The 22,638-nt window shown below is 41.5% G+C and overlaps 1 protein-coding gene across 8 annotated transcripts in view; it reads right to left on the bottom strand.

Annotated features, from left to right (window-relative positions):
* ARVCF (ARVCF delta catenin family member) overlaps nucleotides 1-22,638 on the bottom strand; it is a 252,174-nt gene that overhangs the window by 136,047 nt on the left and 93,489 nt on the right. Inside the window, exon 1 of one of the 8 annotated variants that reach the window (XM_065646693.1) lies at nucleotides 19,581-19,609. The exons of 6 other annotated variants lie outside the window; for them this stretch is intronic. Coding sequence is in view for 1 of the 2 variants with exons in the window: in XM_065646691.1 (XP_065502763.1) it covers nucleotides 12,086-12,106 (21 nt within the window). In the remaining variant the exon portion in view is untranslated. Of the gene's footprint in view, nucleotides 1-12,085; nucleotides 12,406-19,580; nucleotides 19,610-22,638 lie in introns of those variants that run through there. One more of the 8 variants, XM_065646691.1, reaches the window with a different exon arrangement.

Genomic DNA, 22,638 nt, shown 5'->3' with positions numbered 1-22,638 from the left:
CCAAAAGGAAGTAGAATATCAAAAGAAGACAACCAGGTAATGGACTGAAATTTAGTTTCTCTTCTTCTGGATCACATCCTTTGCCAGCTCACTTCTACTTTGATAAAGCAGTAACAATACAAACCACTTCCTTTGTTAAAACACAACACATCCCATTTATGCTTGGATGGAAAAAACAAATACTTAAGAATGCACCATATCGTGCCCTTCTTCCTACTTAGTCTACCTACATTACCGCTGATTGATTTTTCTGGCAAAGGTGAACAGTGGGTATTGTCTAGAGAAGTGAGAGGATTTCAATTATTGTCTTTAAGACTGAGAGTGACCCTTTGTAAACTGAAACATTCTTGTTCAGATGCAATAAGTCATCACCATGCAAGCACTACATGGTTTCTGGGATGGTGCTGCTATTATGCAATAATCCATGAGATAATGACGGCTCTGTTCTCCAGAATCATAGCTACTATACCTTGTATGCCAGCAAAACACCATGCCAGCCAGAATAGCTATGATGACAAAAGAAGATAAATAACAGAAAATACAAAAATATAACTAGAAACCAATTCTACTCAGGAAATGTGTATTTTCAAGGCATTTAGACCTGTAACACTAATCCTATCCATTATAAGATAGAGTGGTGGTCAAAGTCTACACTGCAATGAAATTTTCCATGTTTCCTGGTGAGCAGATTTGCCTGCAGTTGTCCTTATCTGCTTCCCTACAGATTAAAAACAAATTAAAACACGAGTTGATATTCTGAAGAACAAGTTTTCCACTATGTTTGTGACTACTGTGTGCATTTTAGGCTCTGCCATTTGCAAAGTGTTTCTTTAAACTGATGCCCAGAGACAAAAGCTATAAAAAAGCTAATTAAATTCTGGGTGGGATAATTCCAATACTAGACAATCACACAGTTTATTTGGAAAAATGCAGTCAACACTGGAGATATAAAATATTAAGGAATATTTTAGGCAGGTATCTTTACTCCCCACAACTACTACTGGATGGACCTACACAGTTCTGTCACTATTGCTGGGTATATAAATAACTGGCTTTGAATCAAACCCAGAAAAGGAATGAAAAATTGATGTTACACAGGAACAAGTTTTTTTTGCTTGAGGTTTCTTTACGCCGCTATTAAAGCTCAAACACTGATGCCATTTTTACAACCACAAATAAAAGATTTACTTCTCTGTTTCAGAAGCTGCCCAGGGTACCCCTGACACCAAGGCAAGAGGCCAACACTTCCATGAAAGCATCACTTCTACCTTCCACCAGGTACCCACGGTGGGGGAGAAGGGTGGAAAGAGAGGGACAAGGGGATGGGGGGAAAGGAGCAGGGTCAGCTCATTAAGCTGAAATCCCAGGAGGTGACCAGTATCTTCTTTAGGGAAAGATGTGGTCAAATTTCATAACCATACTGAGTGAACAACGTAGGCAGAAAGGATGCCAGTACCAAAACGGAAATTAATGACGACCTGAATTTAAAACACAGAAGTCGCCCACACGGAGACACACCAGCTCACAAACATCCCCGTGCTGTACGGATTCATGAGAGAAGGCTGCATTCTGGGACATGTCAATTAAAATTAAGAATGAAATAACTCTGTGCAACGGTGCTGAATGGCATTTTCTCTCAAGAGACCACAAGTTCAAATTGAGATTTCAGCTGTGCAATCAGACTTCCATTCTTAACTCTTTCATTTCCAATGCAATTGATCAGCTCATGAGAGTCTTCCCTTCCCTCCCCTTCAGCTCTTTCCTAATTCCAAAGACATTTTATAGAGACCCATACCTGCCTGAAGCCTGAAGTCCAGACCATGACAGCCCTTCCAGCAGAATTAACAAGACACGAATTCTGCCAGAAAGGAAGACCAGCTCTGAATTACCAGGGGTGCTGTCAGAACCAAATCCAGAATTTCAGGCCACACTTCAGAGAAAGTTCACAGCCGTGTCTGCTCGGGATGCCCACGCGATCCTATGGGAACCCAGCTCTGCATTCCCACCACCACCACGTGAAATATGACCAAGCAGAACCACAACACAGTATTTCTACTTGAGCTATACTGCGTGACATGCCCAAAGCCATCCTGACATTTTTCTTCAGAACATGGAGTTGAACTTTAATAGGGAAGAAAAGTACCTTTTCCCAATTTGTTAGACACCCAAAAATATTGTCTTTGTAATCCACAAGAAACATTAAAAACCAACATAGTTTAAGTGGTGTGTTTCCATCATTAGCTTAAAATTTAAAGGCATCTTTAAAAAGCAGTTATCTATAATTTACATCCAGGAGAAAGTTAATTCTCCCTGTCCCTTTAAAAGAAAGCTGTGGATTTTTTAGAATAAAAAAACTAAAACACTTAAGGGAATTTCAAATACAGGAAAAAGGGATAAGAAAATGAGGGAAGAACTCAGTCTTCATAAATATTTTTGTGACTCCAGTTGCCGCCCAGTATCCACACAACGTACCCCCGCCAAGCTTCTTTGAACACAAGAAAATTCAAAGAGCAACAATTCCTGAAACACACCCACACATTTTTGGTATATTTTTACAAGTACACACAGCACTTCAGCTGCTGTGGACATGACTCTTCCTTTACTATGTCGCTGTACACAGCAGATGCTTCTTTTACCAGTGTCTCTTTTTCTGGAAAGTCTCTGGAATCCAGTCAAGCTTGGGATGTGCGTTACACAATATTTGCTCTGCCTCTTGGTACAGGCAGCAGAGGAAGAAAATTACATTTGAGTATTGAAAAGTTTGCGTTGGCACTGTTAAGCTGAAATTTTAAAGTGTCAGCTTTGTAAAAGAAAGAAAAAGAAAAATACACTGATCCCATGTAAATGAAACGCAGAGATGATTTTGACTGTAGTCTCAAAAACCAAGAAGCAGAAAAACTTACTGGATTAACAGTGCGTCACAGTAGATTTAAAGCAACTTGCAGACAGATGTTTCCGTTCCTATTTACACACCAAAACCAGCAACGAGATTTTCAAAATTGTTCAGTGGATGGATGGATCGCTCTTTAATTGATCTCTAATCATATTTGGAGTTGGTGTATACCAGCTTGAAAGGTTTGAAACTCTGTCCCTCATTTTTGGGTTGCCTAAATAGCGTTGGTTTTCTCTTTGAAGATTTGGCCCTTGAAGAAACGGTAGGAAAGAATACATTTTTAAATCCAATATATTAAAAAGGGCCGTAATCTTTTCAACAATTGAACTGAACAATATTCTTCCTCTCACTTCACCTTCTCATAGAGTTGATGGAAAATATTTATTTTTGTATGTTAAAATACAGAAGCCGCAACTGCAAATACAAAGGTCTGTCACTATTACACAAATAATGACTTACCACTTTTTTGCATCTCCTTGTACTGTTGCAGCCAGGAGAGAAGGGTGCAATGTCACCTTCTGTTTGCTTCATATTTACTGAATGTTACCCACAGAAGCCTTTTTTGCTATCTCCTACATCTAAAATGATTGATGGCTGATGTTTTTGATGTAATTACAAATGGCTCTTCCCTCCAGAAATAACCTGCTCAAAAGAGTATTGTACATTATAAGTAAAGTATTACCCTTAAAAATTGCCAATGGTATGCACTAATACATAGCCCTGGTATTACTGTGCCACTAGCTGGTGTCATGACTGTCACTGACAGATGAAAAGCTGAATAGGAAAGAGAAAAGAAATGGGATGTGATAAGATTGCATCATAAAATACAAGATAAATGTGTCACCGTGACCAAGACGCATTCTAACCTCAGGTAATAAAACAACACGTCATGGTAGAAGGAGAAAGAATGACCCAGATGAGATGAAATTGCTAAAGACAAATGTGAAATGTTCCTCGTCTAGCATGCATTTACATACATTTACTCACATTTACATATGCTAATACGAGAAGTATAATTTTTTAAAACTCTTGTGAACATACCATAGTCCGCTCTTTTCGGGTAAAGAGGAGAAAAGAAGAACCAGAAAGTACAAGATTATTAAAACCCCGAGCCGGGAGCCAGGGGGAAGAAAAAAGCTGTGGCATAAAATTCTGACACTCTTATTGCTGGGACACAATCATCCTGCAGAAGTGAATCAGTGCCATAACTAGCAGACTTAAGGTTTCAATATACTTTATTAAATATCTACTAACTTGCCTGCCAGTGCTAGAAGGCAAGGGCAGGCTTTCCACATAACCGATTCATTGAAATTTCATCCAGAAAACGCTGTGCTTAGCTCCACGCGACCACCGATGCTGGCTGGCATCTACTCGCAGGGCCGAGCTCGCTGCCTGCCCTCCGGGGCACAAACGCACAACTGCTGCTTCCCCTCCTACCTGCAAACCAGCCACAAGGATCACCCGTAAGCGCGTATAAACTATGCAAAGTGCTTTTGAAGCCCTTATCATGGCAATGGAGATTTCAATGCATGTGTAAACCAAGGCACCATGCGTGTCTTGACTTCTTAAGCGTGGGGAATGTTGAATTACTGCCATCCTGATGTCCCAGCACAGGGAGAGGGTTACAGTCGGTCAGGAACGGGGTTGGCAAGGGCTGCTTTAAGAGGGGCTTCCACCCCCTCGCTTTCTTCACCCAAAGCAGCAAGAAGCATGAACACCCAGAGGGAAATATCTCACCCACGAAGCCCAGTCACCTCTCCCATGAGCATTCAAGAATGCTCATATGATACGAAGACCACTTCTCCACAAATATTAAGACACGACTGTATTTATAAGACCTAGAGGCAAAAAAGGAAAAAAACTAAATGGTAAAGAATTTCTTTTGCAGCACACCAGCTAATTTCAAAGTATTACCAACTCAACAGAAAAAAATAAGGTACAATAATGCACAAGCCAAGCAGCAGGTAGGGGAAGTAATGAAAAGAAATAGCTTTTTAAGTTACTAACACAGAAATAACTATTGCCTTTTCATTAAGGGCAACTCATCATCCATTACTCTTAAGAAAAAGAAAGGCTGCCAGCAATCCAGGAGTTCAAGGGTACATCTCAAGGCCAGATGCTGTGAAAGCTGTGAGAGTTACATTTTACAAGAGTAAGCAGCATCTACATGTGCTTTATAAATAAAACCTACCGTTTATAAAGTCACTCTTTACATCCACAGCATCTGGCATTTAAGTTGAAATCTTTTACAACCCAGGAGAAGACTATTTGTAAGTGTTCCCTCATTAGAGCATCATAAAAATGATCTATGAAGAGCTGCACTCCGAAGCTAGTGAAAACCATATTTAGGATTCATCAGAGACTTAAAATGGCAGAGAGATCACCAAGAAAGCCCAGCTGGGCAACACTGGTCTCCCAAAACATATTGCTGGTTTTACAGATGAGCTGATAACCAATGTAATTGAGGCCAGTAGCATAAAGCACCTGCTGAATTAAGTTTAAATGGTAATACATTCCTCCTAATTTAACGTGTGTGAACACGAGAATTACTCTGGTCATCCTTGCTACCATTAGGAGGAAGGTTTAAGAAGGACAAAACAGTAGCAGAAGTCAGTGAGGTGACTGTGAGTAATCAATGTACCTGGGAGAATGTCAGCGTGACCCAATGCAGAATCACAGAATTCCTATGGAATGCACGCCAGTACGAGACTGGTGCCATGGAAGAGCTTCTAGCTGCCATTTCAATTTCTAGAATTAGGGTCTGGTTTGTTAATCAATGAATAATAAAGATTCGGGAAGTTCTCGATAGAGAAATACAGCCACCTGCATAATCTGTTTTAGAAATAAGTCATTTTGTCCATTCAAAACAAAATAGCTTGCTCTGCATTACTGCAATTCAGTACTGTGCGAAGTACAAGGTATAGTCTTATTTACTGGTTTCCTTATCAAACCTTTTTCCACAGCTCCTTGGAATTCAATATAATCTCAATAGCCTGTATTAAACTCCATCTCACTCCAATTTGGAAAGCTCTCATCTCTGCATCAATTCTGGTATAAAGACCAGTTTAAGTCTTTGTTAAATGTGTCACAAAACCAACCAGCTAAGGCCACATGCTGCCATGGCTGGAAGGCAAAAGGGCCTTTATTCCCGCAACACCGAATTCCCCTGAGAATCACATCATCAAAAGAGAGGGATGCAAATAGCTTCAGATGCAAAACTTGCTAAAATAATTTGAAAGAGTTTACAATTCAAACCACACAGGAACTGTTTCCATCTCAGGGCTCTACCACCCATAAACAAATTGTGCTGCACATCTTTCATCAACTCCTTAATGAATTACCAGTTTCTAAGTTGAAAAGTCTTCTTAATGTTCCAGACGATTCTGAGCAGTGTTACACTATGCACAGCTCCAGAGTAATGCTACTTAAATCATCTCCTCCTCCACATATTTTTTTTTGCACAGATATATATACACACACATAAAAATACGTTCGCTACAGTACAAAAATAAGCCCTCACATTCTGGTTTCATTTCAGACTTTCAGGAATATCTCTTTCTCTGAACATTACAATAGTCTTGCCGTGGAAGTTTTACTAAAAATAAAAGTTCCGAGCGGTGCCAAATGATTTAGCTTATGGAGGCAGAAATTCCCAAGCTCAAAAATTCTCCAGGTTTACTTGGAGCAGTTTTCACTCTATTTTTTGAATACCAAAGAGAAGTGTTGCGATGCTAAGGATAGATGTGTGGGATTAGCCAAAAGGGAAAACTCAGGCATTGCAATTTCCTGCTGTAAGCAGGTGTGGGCTTGACTCAAAGAGGCAGAGAACACCGCGGAAAGTAATGAATTTTCACATTACTTCAGTATACAGGGAGCACTGTGGAATCACCACCCCTTAGTAAGACAGAAAAGAACTTGCCAGCCATTCGTAGATACAAAAGATAACTCCTCAGAGAAAGGGAGATTTCAGCCTCTGGGCTCATCAAGGTTCTCTCAGGTACAGTTAGTTGCTCACCGCTCAGGCATGCTGACAAACAAAAAAAAATTTTTAAAAATCCCCAAGCGTGGCTGCAGCCTAATGAGACACGTGAGACACAAAGGACACCGACATTTAAAACTACTGAAGTCTGAGTTTCAGTTTTACTTTTATCCAAGAATTTGAAATACACTCTCTCTAGTCTCAGGATTTCAGGGACTCCATTCACTCTCACACCTCTTGCTGTTTATTCTGTGGTTGGAACACAGGGAGGAATCACCACATGCCCCTCATCCTTAAAAGGAAAAACAAAAGAAAACCTGCTAACAAAATCCTACATTCCATTTCCCACTAGAAATAAAACCTTAGAACATAAACTAAACATCACCTCTGCTATCCCAACCTTACGACTATTAAAGCTACTGCATTTCCTTATCCCCTGTAGTATAAACAAGTCTGTGCAATTCTATGAAAAATACAGATGGCTAACATGAAATTATGAAGTAGACTCCTATTAACCAAAATACCTCGGAAGGCAGAGTTAAACAGAAGAAAGTTCCCATCCACTATCAAGCCTCATAGGCAACCGTAACTTTTTCTGCCTTTTTTGCCATGAAGTCATCGTTGGGCACAGCTGAGCTTTGCTGGACAACATCGGTCACATAGAGGATGCTACTGAAACAACAGTGGTTTTCAAAAACATGAAGAACAGGGGCTTTTTAATGCCCCCCTCTGTTCTCAGGAAGATCTGAACAAACTGAACGTATACAGAGCTCCCAGGCCAAGTCATCTGAGTTACCAAACCCCTGTATGGTCTCGATGTTGCTTCACCAGCAAAAGCAGTTCCACGAGACGCTGCACACACGCACACCTGTTCATTCCTTGTCCTTTTCTTTCTCCCTCTGGCCTGCTTCATACAGAGCCGCTTCTCTCCCTGGATCAATTCACTGCTCTTGTCCACAGAACAGCCCTGAAAACGTGTGTTTGCATAACCAAGAGGGCAACCTGTTGCGTAATTTGGGAAATCAACAGCCAGCAGCAGAAAAGGATCTGAGACTGTTAACCCAGTGAAGCTGAAGCTCCCATCTCACACAACCATACCCACAAATGCATCCAGAAAGGTGAACAGGCAGTGGTGGAGTCTGAAATTTTAGTTTCCTTAATTAAACCCACATTATCTTAGAAGTATTAATTCTGTGTCTCAGAGCGGTATCTTGGGGGGTAAGGGGAGGCATTTGAGAAGTTTTGGGATGGAAGAAGTGGTGAGTGAAGTATATCATGGTATGTTCCCTACACCTTTACAGCCTATATCAAATGAAACAGAAGCTTTTCAGAAGTTGCACAATTTTGCTATCACAGGGGAAATTAACTGAGCAATTGAGGAACAGATGCAGGAACAGGTAAAGACAAACTGAGAACATGCTAAAATCCTCACAGTCAGAGAAATACCTTATTATTTAACACCCAAGTGTAGAGACACAACCATTTTCCCCCAGTGGCCCTCACCCTACTCCTACTGAAGTCAGCATCAAAACCTTAAATTAGCGACAGAGGTGAATGAACTCAGAGAAGGATGTTTGAGATTAAATGTTTGCAAACAGCCTTGTTAGAAATGTCCAGTCTGCACAGTTCCAAATGTGACTGTTTAACATGCTTTTTCCCCACCCTGTTTTCTCCTCCATAATTAGAATTTCTACATTATGAAAGACCTTGATGTACATAAATTTTAAAAAAGAAGGTTTTATTTTTAGTAACTGCAGTGTAACTTAAGCAAAAAATGCAGCCAGCCTGATTGTCCCTGTACACCAGCTCACCTCATGACCTTCGGGACAGGTGGTTAAGCAACAGCCTCGGGAAGCGGATCACTGGAATCTTTTCCTCAGTATGTCTATCGCTGTTACAAAGCTGCACACACACAGGCAGACACACAAATTGGACATTACAAACCCTCACAGCCCAACACACACAAAAGCACTTCTAGAATAACACAGTTCTTGCAACGCTTTCTCCAGCAGCATAGCGCTTGCACTCCCACAACGCACACGGTGCGTCCTGCTGCAGCCCAGAGCACCCCAGTCGTGCTGAGGGTCCCCACCGTGTCCATCCCCACACCTGATTTCCAAAGTTCCGCACCCGAGTCAGGCAGTTACTGCCTAAAGGGTTCCAACATCCTCCCTCCCAGGGGACTCCAGCCCCTGTGGCGGAGCGAGCAGAAGGGAACATGTGCCTCCACTGAGGTGCTCCAGTTTGTAGTTCGACATCTCAGTAAGTTAGGCCCGAAACAGATTCCCTTTGCCCAACGCTGCTGCAGAGGTCACAACAGCTGGCAAAGGCTTTACTTTGGAGTCAACTGCTTTGGAGTCGACTTTACTTTGGAGTCGACTGCTGCATCTCTTCACTCCAGGGTTGTAGAGACATATTAGAGACACATTAGAGCTGTTTCAGGCCTATACCCACACGGGGCAGCCCATCGTCTGTGAGAATCCGTGTGTGAATGCATACAGAGATCCATGTCAAAAATCAAGCTCCCTTCTCACTTGTTTTTTCTAGTATGACTTGGCCAACTGTTTGGAAAATGATGATGCTTTTGCATGCTACACCTCCATGAACATTTCTTCCACAAGATTTCCATCACCAGTACAGAATCACATGAGGTATATCATTAATGCATTAACTACTTTTTCATCCTGCCAGATCTCCAACTTCACACTCCCTCACATTAGTATCATCCCCTAGTGAAACGCCTCAGGGACACAGTGCCAAGGAAGAGCAGCCTCACAGAGTTCAGTGCCTGAATGGTAGTAAAGTATTTTCTGAAGCAGAAATAACAGAACTGAAGAGTTTTTGCCAAAAGCCACTTTAAGTGACTCCTTTCTCCTTCACAACTTCATGGCCCTGAGGCAAGCCAGCACTTAAGCTTTCAGCTCCAGATCAAAGCTGTATGTCGCAGAGTAACCAAACACATTTTAACAGTTCCACACTTCAAGATCCTTCTGAATTTCATGAATTCTGCACTTACATTCAGGCCACTGTAGAACGTCAGGCTGCAGGTACTCAGCACAACCTTCAGCAGCCTCCGTTGCCCATCAGCACAAGGGGAGCAGCCAAGAGTGACACCAAAAAGCTGACACCTGCCCTGCCTGCTCACGGCCACAAGGAGAGTGTTCCTGCATCTGTTGTTTCTTCTCCCAGTGCTCCCAGCTACAACGCTGCTTTTGTGGCCCCGAACTTCAGGACACCTGGCTATTCCCAGCAGAAGTCAAAAACCTTAGTTAGGAGTTACTCTTGGTTCTTTTTAGTTATGATTACATAACTGTCTTTACTCAGATTTTAATGTGAAGAGTCTCTAAATACATTAGGTATTTAGTTAACGTGGCAGAAGTCCCTTCTAGTATCTCTCCCATTTTTGTCTGTATGGGTTGTGTACACTTGCCATTTGCCTTGAAGTCATTTATCCATTTAGCTTAGTTTTACTTAACTGTGATCATTAAAGCTAAAAGATTACTTTCTAAAGGCCCTGTAACTGCACAATAAATTTCTCTGACAAGTCATGGTTTAAAACTACTACCTTTCATTAAGCAAAACATCCTCTAATCACTGTTGTGATATCAGCCTGATCAGTTATACTGCAAAAAGACCTCAAAAAGAATCAAGAACACTTGCTCCATCAGAAAAGACAAAATAACATCTCTGCCTGGTCCTCAACTATGACAGGCAGCATAAAAATTAAAACCATGGGATTTTTTTGTTTTGATTTGGAAGAAGAATTTACAAGTTAACTGAAACCCATGACCTCAAGCGATTATAAGCTTTCAATCTCACTCAAGCTTTTCCTCCTATCAAAACAGAAAGCCCAGAAGACAAGAACACAGCTCAACTGCACAGGCCAAGAGACATTAAACACACCTTTTTTGCAATCAGCATTCTGCTCCTTACCTCCGGTTTTTTTCTTCATGTATTGAAAAAAAAAAAATCCCAAAGAGCTACTAATTAGATCTATTTATTTAAAAATCAACAACCCATTGCACATAATTTAACAAGTACAGCAACTTCAGGTCAGGCAGCATGAACAGGACCACATACACAAATGGAATCCCTACCTCCACAGGGAGGGTGACGAACAAGCACCCCAAACAAAACCAGGATTCGGTCACCTCCAGCAGGCAGGGCAGTGACAATGGGGACCCTCTACAGACAATGAAATGCTCGCTCCAGGGCCAGCTGGAAGGGACTTTCCTCTCCAGACAACCAACATCCTACTTGCATGGAGAAATGATTCAGCCTTCCGTTATGGAGATGGACAAGTTGAACACAGCAGGATTAAACTAAATTGAAGCACCTCTAACAATTTCAGTGCACTGAACCAAAACAAATTCACAGATGTGTTATCAGTGACGTATTACTGTTACATTTTCTCATGCTAAAATACTCTATTTTAAATTAAAAAGGCAGAGAAGAAAACGGAGGGCTGAAGAAGACAACACCTCACCCTAGTTTGAAGAGCAGCTCTACCCTGCCACCACCTGAATTTATAGGGTTTCCTGAGGCTTACAAGAAAGACGAAGGTTAACAAGGTAAGCACCTATAAATTACAGGGCTCTACATGATCTCTATTTATTTAAATCTAGCATGCAACTGCTTTACTCTGCAATGCCCAATGACACTCCAAGGTAAAGAATAATATTTGAAATATTTTCACAGAGAGCTGTAAACCCATCATAATTATTAAGATGACAGCCAAGAAGGCTTTTTGTTTAAGATAACATTAGAGTGAAAAACTGAAGTTCTTTCCCTGGTATGTCCAACAACTAAATCAAAGAGAAAGCAATTGAACACTGTATGGGAAAAGCAAACATTTAACAAAAGGACAATAGCAAAGCTTTCTTTTTAAAAAGCACTATTTCTAGCTGTTCATGTCAAAGAGCTCCCTAGATTAATTGAGCAGGATAAGAAGGTCAAATAAAACAATAGCTTGCTTTTTTTGGGTGTTTCACCAGTTAACGCAACAGAGACAAAAGCAAAATCTCTCTTGAATGCTCTGTTAGAAAGAGCAGCTCAGCTTTTACTCTTAGTTCTCGGCTAAAAAATGAAACCACAAGTAAACAACCCCTTGCACCCCCGACAGCCTTCTCCTCCCCACACACCCAGGACCACCGCACATGCGGCCGCACTGAACTGCCAGAGCCCGAAGGGAAGGACACAAGTTTCGCACTAACCTGTTTGAGTTCCGCAGGCATTGATGCAAGGTGCCAGCTTCGCAGTCCCTAGCAGAGAACCCCTCCAGCCTCCTGCAAACCCTCCGCGGACCCAGCCTTCTCCTCCGACCGCCTCCGGAGCCTCTTTCCCCCGCCAAGCTCGCTCCTTTTGTAACCCCACCAGCAACCACGCCGCTCCGCAGCCTCCCCGCGGACAGAGCCCATCCAGGGAAACGAGACCACCAGCCCACGCCGCTCCGAGGGCAGCGGACAGCCCGCGGCGGCTCCCAGCCGGGACGCGCCGCTCTCACATGGCGCTCCCCGCCGCTCCCGGGAGGCTCCGTCCCGGGGGGCGGAACTGACGGGCAGCCGCAGCCGGAGCGGGCTGGGGCGCGGCCACGCCCGGCGCGCCGGGGGAGCGGGAGCGCCCGGCGGCTCCGGCCCCTCGGCGGGAAGCGGCGGCGGGTGCCGGCGGGCGGAGATCGGCTCCTCTCGGCCCGGCGCTGCAGGGCACCGAGCCCCGGGCCCCCCCGGGGTTCCCACGCTGCCCCGCCCGGCTGGATCGCTCCCGCTGGATGATAAAGACAAAGAGGGAAAATGTCACTCAGCAGTGGCGGTGGCAGCGACTCTGGAAACGCTGCCCCGCTGGCTGCCGAGGCCGAAAACCCCTCGGCCACCGGCTGCACTGAGAGCGCAGTTGCCGTCTGAGTGGCAGGGGGGGGGTCTAACGCGAAAGCACAAGAAAGAAAACGCTCTTGTTTGCTTACTTAGTGCACTTCACTTCCAGATTAATGCCAACCCTAATGCACCAGCGCCAGAGAAAGATGATCTTCCATCACAGTCTCCTCCCTTTTCTATTGCACACAGATGCAGCGAGGCTTAGAGCTCAAAGTACGCCTGGCCTCATTTTTTAAAGCCATTCACCTGCCCACAAACCTGTCCCACATTCATTAAAAGATTGTCCTGATAAATCACTCATTACCAGAATGAATGCCACATGTGCTATACCTGGCATTCACAAGACTCCGCAACAAAAACTGGGACGTGGTTTTCACATCCATTTGTTGTTAGTAAATTGAAGTACCCAGCTTTTAACATTCAGTCTTTGCACAGGCTGCAAAGCCCCTGAAATCCCTAGGAAGGAGAAGAGCCTCCCATACTTCTTATTCTAGAATCTAATCCCTCTTTCTGCCTTTTCCAAGAAATGGCAGAAAGGGTCTGTATTAATAAATATATTAAGACATCAAGTCTGATAAGACAGAGACCTAGGTTGGTAGGTGGGCGTAAACCAACCTCAACTAAACCTGAAGACCTTCCCCCCCTGGACCCAGTCCCGGGACAGGAGGACACGCTTACCCAGCACTGGAACTAAAGCCTGGCCCTTGGGATGGACACAGGCCAGCACGTCCCAGGCACCGGCTTAGTCCTGCGCCCAGTGCTGACCACCCAGCCCTGCTGGCAGTGCCAGCCAAGGGTACTGCCTGTGTAAACCCTTCTGTACAAGGTTCCTGCAGCAAACCAAAGCAACAAATAAATCCACCGCTGTAACAGCTGGTGGCTGAACAATGGTAATTAGGGACTGAAAGCTACTGGAATCAAATTAGAGACTATAACTGGAAAACAGGGCTAGTCGGAGACAGCGAGACCAACTATAAAGCAGAAAGGAAGGCACATCACAGTTTAATCTTCTGTAATTATCAGAAGAGGCACCTTTGCACAAAAGAGTCCTTTCATCCCAGCTTCAGGTTCCCTGAAAATTCTAAAACATGCTTCCAGTGTCAATGTAATTAACATGTTAATTAATATCAATCCTACCACATCAACATGAAAAAAGTGGCATCTCCTACTATACTGACACTGAAGACCAGAAGAAATGTTTCAGACCTATTTAATCCTCATTTCAGCCTTACTGTTACTGCCAATGTCAGAGTTCCAGCTGAATATTAGAGCTAAGGCTTTGTTGTTTAGGGGCAGAGCACAGAGCAGAACTACATTACCCAACTCTGATCCTATTTTGTTTAAAACTAAATGCTGTAAAGTTTGACAAGGGCAATGGTAGATGTTCCACAAGATTTAGCTGAAGCAAAGTATTTGCTCCACTGGAGGGAAAAAATATGCTCTGAGTCTATCTACAGTGGAATAATTTAGAGGCAACTTGTAGTGGCCCTTAATAAAATACTAAGAGGCCAAAGCAAAAGGAATGCATTTTGTATGAGTCTCCTGTACTTTTGTACAGTGCTCTCCCCCGCCTTCTCCTTGTCCAACTTTTCTTCGGTTAACAAACTAAAATAGCTCAACTTTTGTTGAGGCCAGGCTGGCATAGAAAAGTACCATTCAATTTAGGCATGCACATGGATATGTGCCAGACCTTTATATGCTGTCAAAGAGAAAAAAACCCCACGTTGTAAAGCCTATATCCATAGGGCACTGAAGCAGCAAGTCTTGCATGCAAAATGACGAAAACTGAAAACCTTCCTGGATAGATTTGCCAGTTCTTACTGACCTAAGGAGTCTCTCATGTTGTAAACCTACAGGTATTTGTGCAAGCTATGCAAGATTGGCATTGCTGAATTCAGAAGTCCCCTCTTCTGGAATCAGGTTGTTATTTAAAAACATAATTTTCCTTTAAAAAATATAATTAATGATTGTAGGCTTTCTGGTTGTGAAGTAAATTTTGAAAAAGTTTTGACTTAAAGATTTTTTTAAATTATTTTTTTAAGTCAAAATACACCTCAAGTCTCCTTATTTATTAGCCGCTTGCAATATTTTACCAGCTCACGTAATTCTGAGTACTGGGATTTGGCAATGCTGAAGTAAAAGAACTAATTACCTAAGTAAGAGTTATGGATTAGACCCTTAAGGTTATACTGAACTTCCAAATTCTGGCAACAAACATTCTATCCATTAGTATCAGACTGCTGACTACATTGCAACCTCCCCCGCTCTTATTTTTTAAAATGAACATTAATTTCTTAATGTCACATTTTTCCCAGCTGCAAAAGTATGGTGAAAACCTTCTTTCTTGTCTCTGAGAAATTAAACATTTATGAATAGGAAGGGATTTAATTCTCTGGAAGATGGAGTAGTATAGTATCTGGGCCAAGCACACTTTTTAAAATTTTCTCCCATTATCCTTAAGAAATTCTCCATCACTAGTGCTGCACTGTAGATTGATCTGCTCTCAGAGGCAGTAAAAGCGAAATGGTTTACAGCTCTGCCTGGAAATATAACATATGGCGCTGGTGATATGTACCTTCCATAAACCCGACAGAGCAAGAAGGCCCAAGATGAATCAAGAATCCCAGCTAACCATACACGCTCACCTGCGACAACTCTCGGAATTAGATAGCCTATATTCATATCGGTGCTGCCATGCCAAAGGTATTTTATTTTCATTCTGTGACTTTCATGAAGCAAATAAACAAGGTAAGGAAGAGAACTGAAGAACAGTACACCAAGATGTGGCAGGGTGCCCTACTGTAATGATTGCAATACAGACAAACGAAACCAGAACATTCTATCTCCAAGATACATCTTGAAATATTTTCCTGTTAGTATTCCCATAATTTTAAAATATATTTGAAATATTACACGAGCCCTTTCAAAGTATCCATACTTACTCCAAAATGGTTCCAAGACTAGTAGGAGAAATCCACTGAGATACTTCTAACATTTCCATCAACGTGGTTTTGACAATCTTTTTGCTTTCATACTGCAAGATTAGAAATGGAGATGAAGGGAGATTGCCTCAATTGGGGAGCAGGTTGTATATAAACGGAGCATGACTTCATGTGTCATCCTCATTTACGAATCCAGTTTTAAGAAGAGGTCTAGAGGATGCCAAGGCTGAAGAACAAGATGGCAAAGAGGAAGCAGACACGTGCTGGAGAGGGACACCATGAGGCATTTCAGTGCGCTCAGGGGATTCTCATTTGTATACGAACACAGCTTCCTTCTTCCTACGGCTCCCATCAGTCATCTCCCTTTCATCCAAGTTGTCATATGACGGGATGGGAACAAGGACAGTCTGGTGACAGCACTGCTTACACTAGAAATAAAGGACAGAGGATGCTACATGTCACTGCATATAGGTCACAGTTAAATGAATGACCTATGTTTCTTCCCAGCAGCTTCATTTAGATAAGAATGAAGTACATTTTACAAGGATAAAAATAGAAGAATCTCCTCCAGTTTAAGAAAAAAAAATTACATTTATAACACAATGACAAGAGCAAGGAAAACAAATCAAATTTAAGGTTGGTATTGTGACCATAATTTCATACTGTAGTTATTGGAAAGGAAAACAAAGACACTGAAATGCAGGAAAGAAAGACTGAGCATTAACCATTTTTCATTTCTCAGATTTTGGTTTGTTTTTTGGATTTTCCAGGTGATTCGTGCTTTATTTCAAGATGCACATTACAGTCCCTTGCTCAGAAGATCCCAGGTTAACATGCCATTCCTTCGGAGGACAAAAATGTGGTTTGCCACTGGATTGATAGCTGTCTGCACTATCAACTGATTTCTATGGTATTAACTATCCTCCTCAAACCAAAACCTGAAACTGTTTTGGATTTTCTTCTGAAGCCCGAATTAAGGTCTCTGCATATGAAACTTTATTCCAGAGCAAGTTTCTTGTATTTGAAATACTTCCATAAGAAAGTAAGACAGCACAAAAAAATAGAATAAATTATTCTTATATAAAGGAAGAAGAGCTAACAGGGATGAATTAGAAACACAGAGACTATAGTTCCTTCCAGTCTTTAACCAAGGCATTCTAAAAACGCCACTCTGCCAGAAGCTAAAGATACATTTTAGATTAAGTCCCTAAAATGAACCCAGCCGGTATTCTACAGCACTTCCCAGTCACCACAACTATGCTTAAAAGATATTCTCTTCAGCTAGTAATTTGGTAGCTTAAAATGGGAAGCAGTTTTGTTTTGTTTTTAAATATATATCAAGATTAAACCCTGACATTTATTTAAATCAAAGGCTTTAATTACAGCTGGCACTCCGCCTCAGGCTGCCCATGGCCATCTTGGCCGAGCTGTTCTCAGTCACACTGATGGCTTCAGTGAATTACTCCACGGTTGTGACAAAGCAAGCGGCAGCATAATTTGAACCATTAACAAGATGGCCTGAACTGGTAAAAGGCTCGGTAGTTCATCAGTGTCATCATAACCCAACATTAATTTTGGGCTCTTTCAGCATTAGTTCCAAAGAGCTTATAGATACTGGAGATGGCTGAAATGGAATTGTAGAAAAATTTTGGGTTTACAAGCCAGGTTGAAGCCTTCAGGTCCAAAGCTCAAAGGGCTCAGGGGAAGAGGAAATTACCTGTTTGTCAATTTTAAAGTTTCTGCAAAACTTTCTTGTGGCTCCAAGTGGACCTGTGAGGGCAGAGGCTCACAAAGACCGAGTCCTGTGCAATGCTCATAGGGATGAAGGTCTGACCTGCACACGTACGGATCAGGTCCTGTCTTAGCAACAAAATCTCTTCGTTAAATTGAGCGATATAGTGCAAAAAGCTTTTGTGAAGGTTTAAAATCTTCCTGAACATCCCGGCTGAACTACTACAGTAGTATGCTTGGAAACTAAAGTGTAGGAGAATTAAAATCTTTAAAAGCTGGCACAATTAATTGTGTTCTGCTGCTGAGCTGAGAAATAAACAAGCAGCAGAACATGAAAAACAAATCACAACTTTATAATGTAAGATGTTTTTATGCTAATTAGCTAGAAGCAAGTGTGGTAAATGTGACTAGAAGGTTGTTTTTTTAAAAAAATCCTGCCTGATATTACTCTTTAATGTTTTAATGTTTACATTTGGATGTTCCTGTTTTAAGACATTTTTAGTAATTATTTGGCAACAATCAGACATCATGCAAAGAACAACCTAGACACTCCTTTACATAATGAAGTATACCCAGAAAGCAGAATTTATTTTTAATGTGTTTCTCTTCTATGTATTTCTGGAAGAAAACATAGTTTTACTAGTAAAGCAATATAAAATCATGGAAAATTATTACAAAACTACAAATTTGTCATTCAAACTAAATCATTTTAATTTAAACCTGGCACAGTTCCTGGCCAGAAAGGTTAATAGTTGTGGAAAATTATTCTTTCACAAACCTTGGCAAACAAAATAAGATAATCCTTGCCTTTCAGTTGCTTCCAAAACCTCATTCAATAAAAATTCACACAGAACACAAGAAGCTGAGACTTCCAAGGCAAATGAAACTGCAAAAATATTTCTGACGTGCTTAGGGTAAATGTGGCCATTACTTTGCACTATTATAATTATCAGCATAAACCAGTTGCTGTCCTGCTGACAAACATTAGATGGCACTTTGGAATTTAGCAGTTACCATAGAAAGTTGCAGAGCACATACTTAAGATACGAAGTGCGAGACACGGAAGTGAGGTACTGTTGATGATACAGAGAAAAGTGAGATTTCTGCAAAGCCAGGTATCTTTTAGCTCAAAGACGCATTTTCAGCCTGCGCATGTAAAACTATAAACTAGTATGTAATTGCGTTTTGAAAAAACAAATCAGTGTGTTGGAAAGAATGAAATAGTTCTTTCCTTACCAGGCAGAGGGTCAATTTTTCAGTTGCTGGATTCCCTTTTTAATTTTTTTTTTTAATGAATTATTTGGTATCTACTCTTCAAACTATATTTGCTAACAAAGTTTTATACAAACATTTCTCAGATAATGCATCAGATTTTGAGTGGATTCTGCTGCACGCCAGCAGATCTGAACCCCAAATAACTCTCATAAGTGGGGCTTAGATGGATCACTTAACAAATAAATCCCTTCTGGAAAGCACTTCACAGCATCTGATGAAGTCGGTGCTGAAATGGATGCCAATATAATATTCCCATTCACTTTTGTATCCATGTTATTACCATCTAAGGCCTTAACTGAAGACTGAAGAATAATTGTGGGGGAGAAACTATAACAAGAAATAGAAGACCCACAAAATGTGAATTCTCCAAAGTATACTACCTTAGTCCATCTTTCAAAAACTCTCATTTGATATACATCACGATGCCCAAACTCTCATTTTCTGTTAGCCTCATGCTATCGCATTCCTTCCGCAATCCAGGAAGCAGGTTCTAGGATTTCTGGTGGAATGTGGGTAATCCCAGCAGAAAGGCAAACAGCAGGAGGCCCCTGAGCCCACAGCGGTACAACACGCCGGACTTTCCCCGTGGAAAGTCTCTGTTTGAAACGCCTGCAGTGATTCCAAGAGCTGCTGCTCTGGCCGGGTCCCTGGGAGGTGCAGGCTGGCTCAGCACCGGCCTCAGCCTCTGCAGGGATTTGGCCCCGAGAAACATCAGGTCCTTGCTTCCAGCTCCTGCTGGAGCTGAGTAGTTTACTCATTGTAAACCAGGAGTTGATACTTTCACAGAGATGGGACAATGTCCACTTTAAAGGCAGCAAAAGCTCCAACCTCCAAGCCAAACTCAACTGTTATCATGTCCAACACAGCAGAAGCCAGGGACAGGATCATACCTCCTACATGGGGAACGTGTCTCCCTGAAAACTGGCTGAGTAACGGCTTCTGGTCCAGTTCCAAACCGTGCTGGGATTCGCAGGTACTGCAAATATCTCAGCTCACACTGAATTCTGATCTATGAACTGATTCTCCCATGGGAATCATATTCCCAAGTCTCCTCCCTCTGTCCTCCCTGGAACCTTTGAATAGCTGCACATACGCAGAAGCTGAAACCTGACCCAGGCCATTCCTAAAAATTCAGTGAGGCTACTCATACATCCTGAATGCCCGGGACCAGGCTGCTGGCACAGCCAGTGCATGTGTAACTGCAGAGGGACCTGCGGGCCCTGAACCCAGGGGCTGAACTGCAGAGCCAGGGGAGCTGCCACCACCCCACTGCACCAGAACTTACATTTCTGGGGTTTCAACTGGTTTTCTAAAGGAATTAGGACTATGCCTGGAAATTCTTTCAACATTTTGCAGTCTGCTCAGTACTAGCAGGACAACTTGGGTTAACTACCAATGATTTTTTTTTTCTTCCTGGGCATTTGGCAGGGTAACGCCAGGCAGCTGTCATGAACCCACAGCAGTGTTGTCTGTACCTGACCTTACCTGCAAGACAAACAAACACAAAAAAGGCATTTTCCATGCTGTCAGTCCCTTATCGTGAGCACGACTATGTTATATAACAAAGGAAGCCAAGAGGCACTACAAACTGGAACGAATTACGTGAAACTTCACACAGTGAGCAAAGGCAGAACTGCATTCTGTATGAGATGGAGAGGAGAAGGAAAGGTAAGCTGATGACTCAGCGCAGCTCAGAACCCATTTTTGCTTCTTCTGTGCTTATGTTCAAACATACATACAATATTAATGCACCCACATTCTTACTATCAAAGCACTGGAAACAGTCACCACATTCTAACAGCCAGCACTATGTCAGTGTGGAGCAGAGAATCTTAAACAAAAGTAATGAAATACAGACAGAAGACTTATTGTTGGCCAAACTGTAACTCAGAAAAGTTAACTTGATGGTATTTTCTTACAAAAGTAATTTGAGCTAATCTTGTATTTTTTTAAATTCTCACCGTGTGTTCTGGTGTGCTTTAGTGTTCACCTTTTCTTGAAACTGACCCTCAATTCACAAAATGTCATTTTTGGCAGAAGTCACAGGTACCTCAGATTAACATAAAGACTGAAGAATATTGGTTCTTAATTATGGCTACAAAATACCTGCCTAAAAATAATTAACAAATATATATATTTGCTAATTTTTAAACAGTTGTGTTTTTTTTTCTCTGGAATGTAAGTTGAACTATAAATTATCTAAATCATAACTATGAAAGTATTCTGTAGCTTTTTTCCATTAGCCAATTTTCTGTGAACAGCTATAATCACATTTGCAGAGTAAAGAAAAAATGGATTTTATTAACTTGTTTGATTACTGACATTTCAAGATGGCCTTCCGGGGTGTTATTTGTTGGGAGGGGGTTTGCAGGTCTTTTTTGGAGAGGATGTTAATAGAAAAAAACCCAACAGTATGTGATTTAAGTTTCTTCAGTCCCACTTATCGCCCTTCCTTTCAACTCTGTTTTGTTAAGACCTTTGTTAAACACGAAGTCAGGGACTATTTGCACCCAAACTGTGTATCAATTTATGAAAAAGCATGGTCAAACATATATCAGGCCTGGAGAAACAGATGAAAAAAGTTCTTACCAATTAGAGGTAGGATACTAATTAAACACAATAGAGAATTTTGAGCCTGTGTTTATTACCATACCTCTTCACAAATGAATAATCATGGTAGCAATAAAAAATAAGACTGACTCAAAAACCTCATCACTTAAATTATTTACATTGGTTTTTTTCCTGGTTTGTATTTAAACAATTATTGTTGTGTGTATTTCCTTAGTTCAGAAGCAACAGCTTTTGCATTGCTCCAACTCCACCGCTTTCAGGATGACCATGCATAAGGGGGAACAACCCACTATGAGCATGTACAAGAGATACACTTGTGACAGTGTAACTTACCATACTTGACATCATACTAATTATGTTCTTTAAGTTTGAAGAACAACAGAGTGAAATAGCTAAGCTAGTACAAAATGACTGTAGAGCAGTCCTCAGTGAATCATTAATAAGCCTTTGTAAATGGCGTAACCACAAGCCCTATTGCAGAAAAGTCTGTCTCATCGTGTCTAAGGAACCAAATTATTGCGCACAGTATTACAAAAGGCACAAACAAGGTCAGTTCTGCCTCGAACGCCGTATTCATGCCATGTTAATACTGCAGTTGCACAGTCATGCACAGGGCTGGCTTTACATGTGACAAACCTGGATAATAATGGATATTAGTAGGTGTAATAGCTACACAAATACAAGATATTAAGCTATATTCATCGCTGTCACCTCATGCTGATTCGGCTTGGTTTATTAGAAATTTCAGCCCATCAAACACACTTGTACGCTTTTCTATTAAGAATCTCAGCAAGCCTGACTCTTACATGGTGTGAAAAAGCTCAACAAATTGACAGGATGAAACCTGTGAACGTCTAACCCTGAGTCAATAAATTATCAGTGAAGCTGGCTGGATTGGAGTTTAAAGTCCAAACATGATTCAAAACTTGTATTTTACTTTTGAAGCTATTTTATCACTCCTTTTAGGGGAGGAAACCAGTCACTACAACGGAGTTAACTTAGATTTGCAGTCATAGGTCTCCACGTTGTTGACTGACAGAACTATAGAAAACATCCCATAAACCCTATAGCCATTGTTCAGTCACTATTTACTCCTTGTCAGCGTTTGCCCATTCTGTGGCATCAGGACCGTAACGAAGCTTCTTTCATATGGGAACTACTGTACCATGTGTAAAAAGTTTTCCATAAAGTACAGCAGAATAAAACTTGCAACGAGACTACCAATTTAAACAAAAATATCATTTAATTTAAAAAAAAGTGCAGAGAGTGAACTTATGCTCATAGGCTTTTTTAATAAAAGGCTTTGTGAAAAGCATGTGGGGGTATCTGTATCTATATTATACTAACACATATGCATGCACACAATCTCCATTTTGG

The sequence above is a fragment of the Caloenas nicobarica genome, chromosome 16, assembly GCF_036013445.1.
Source record: "Caloenas nicobarica isolate bCalNic1 chromosome 16, bCalNic1.hap1, whole genome shotgun sequence".
NCBI classification, from domain to species: Eukaryota; Metazoa; Chordata; class Aves; order Columbiformes; family Columbidae; genus Caloenas; species Caloenas nicobarica.
The sequence above is the reverse complement of the archived record's forward strand: the minus strand, read 5'-3'. Positions and strand labels throughout refer to the sequence as shown.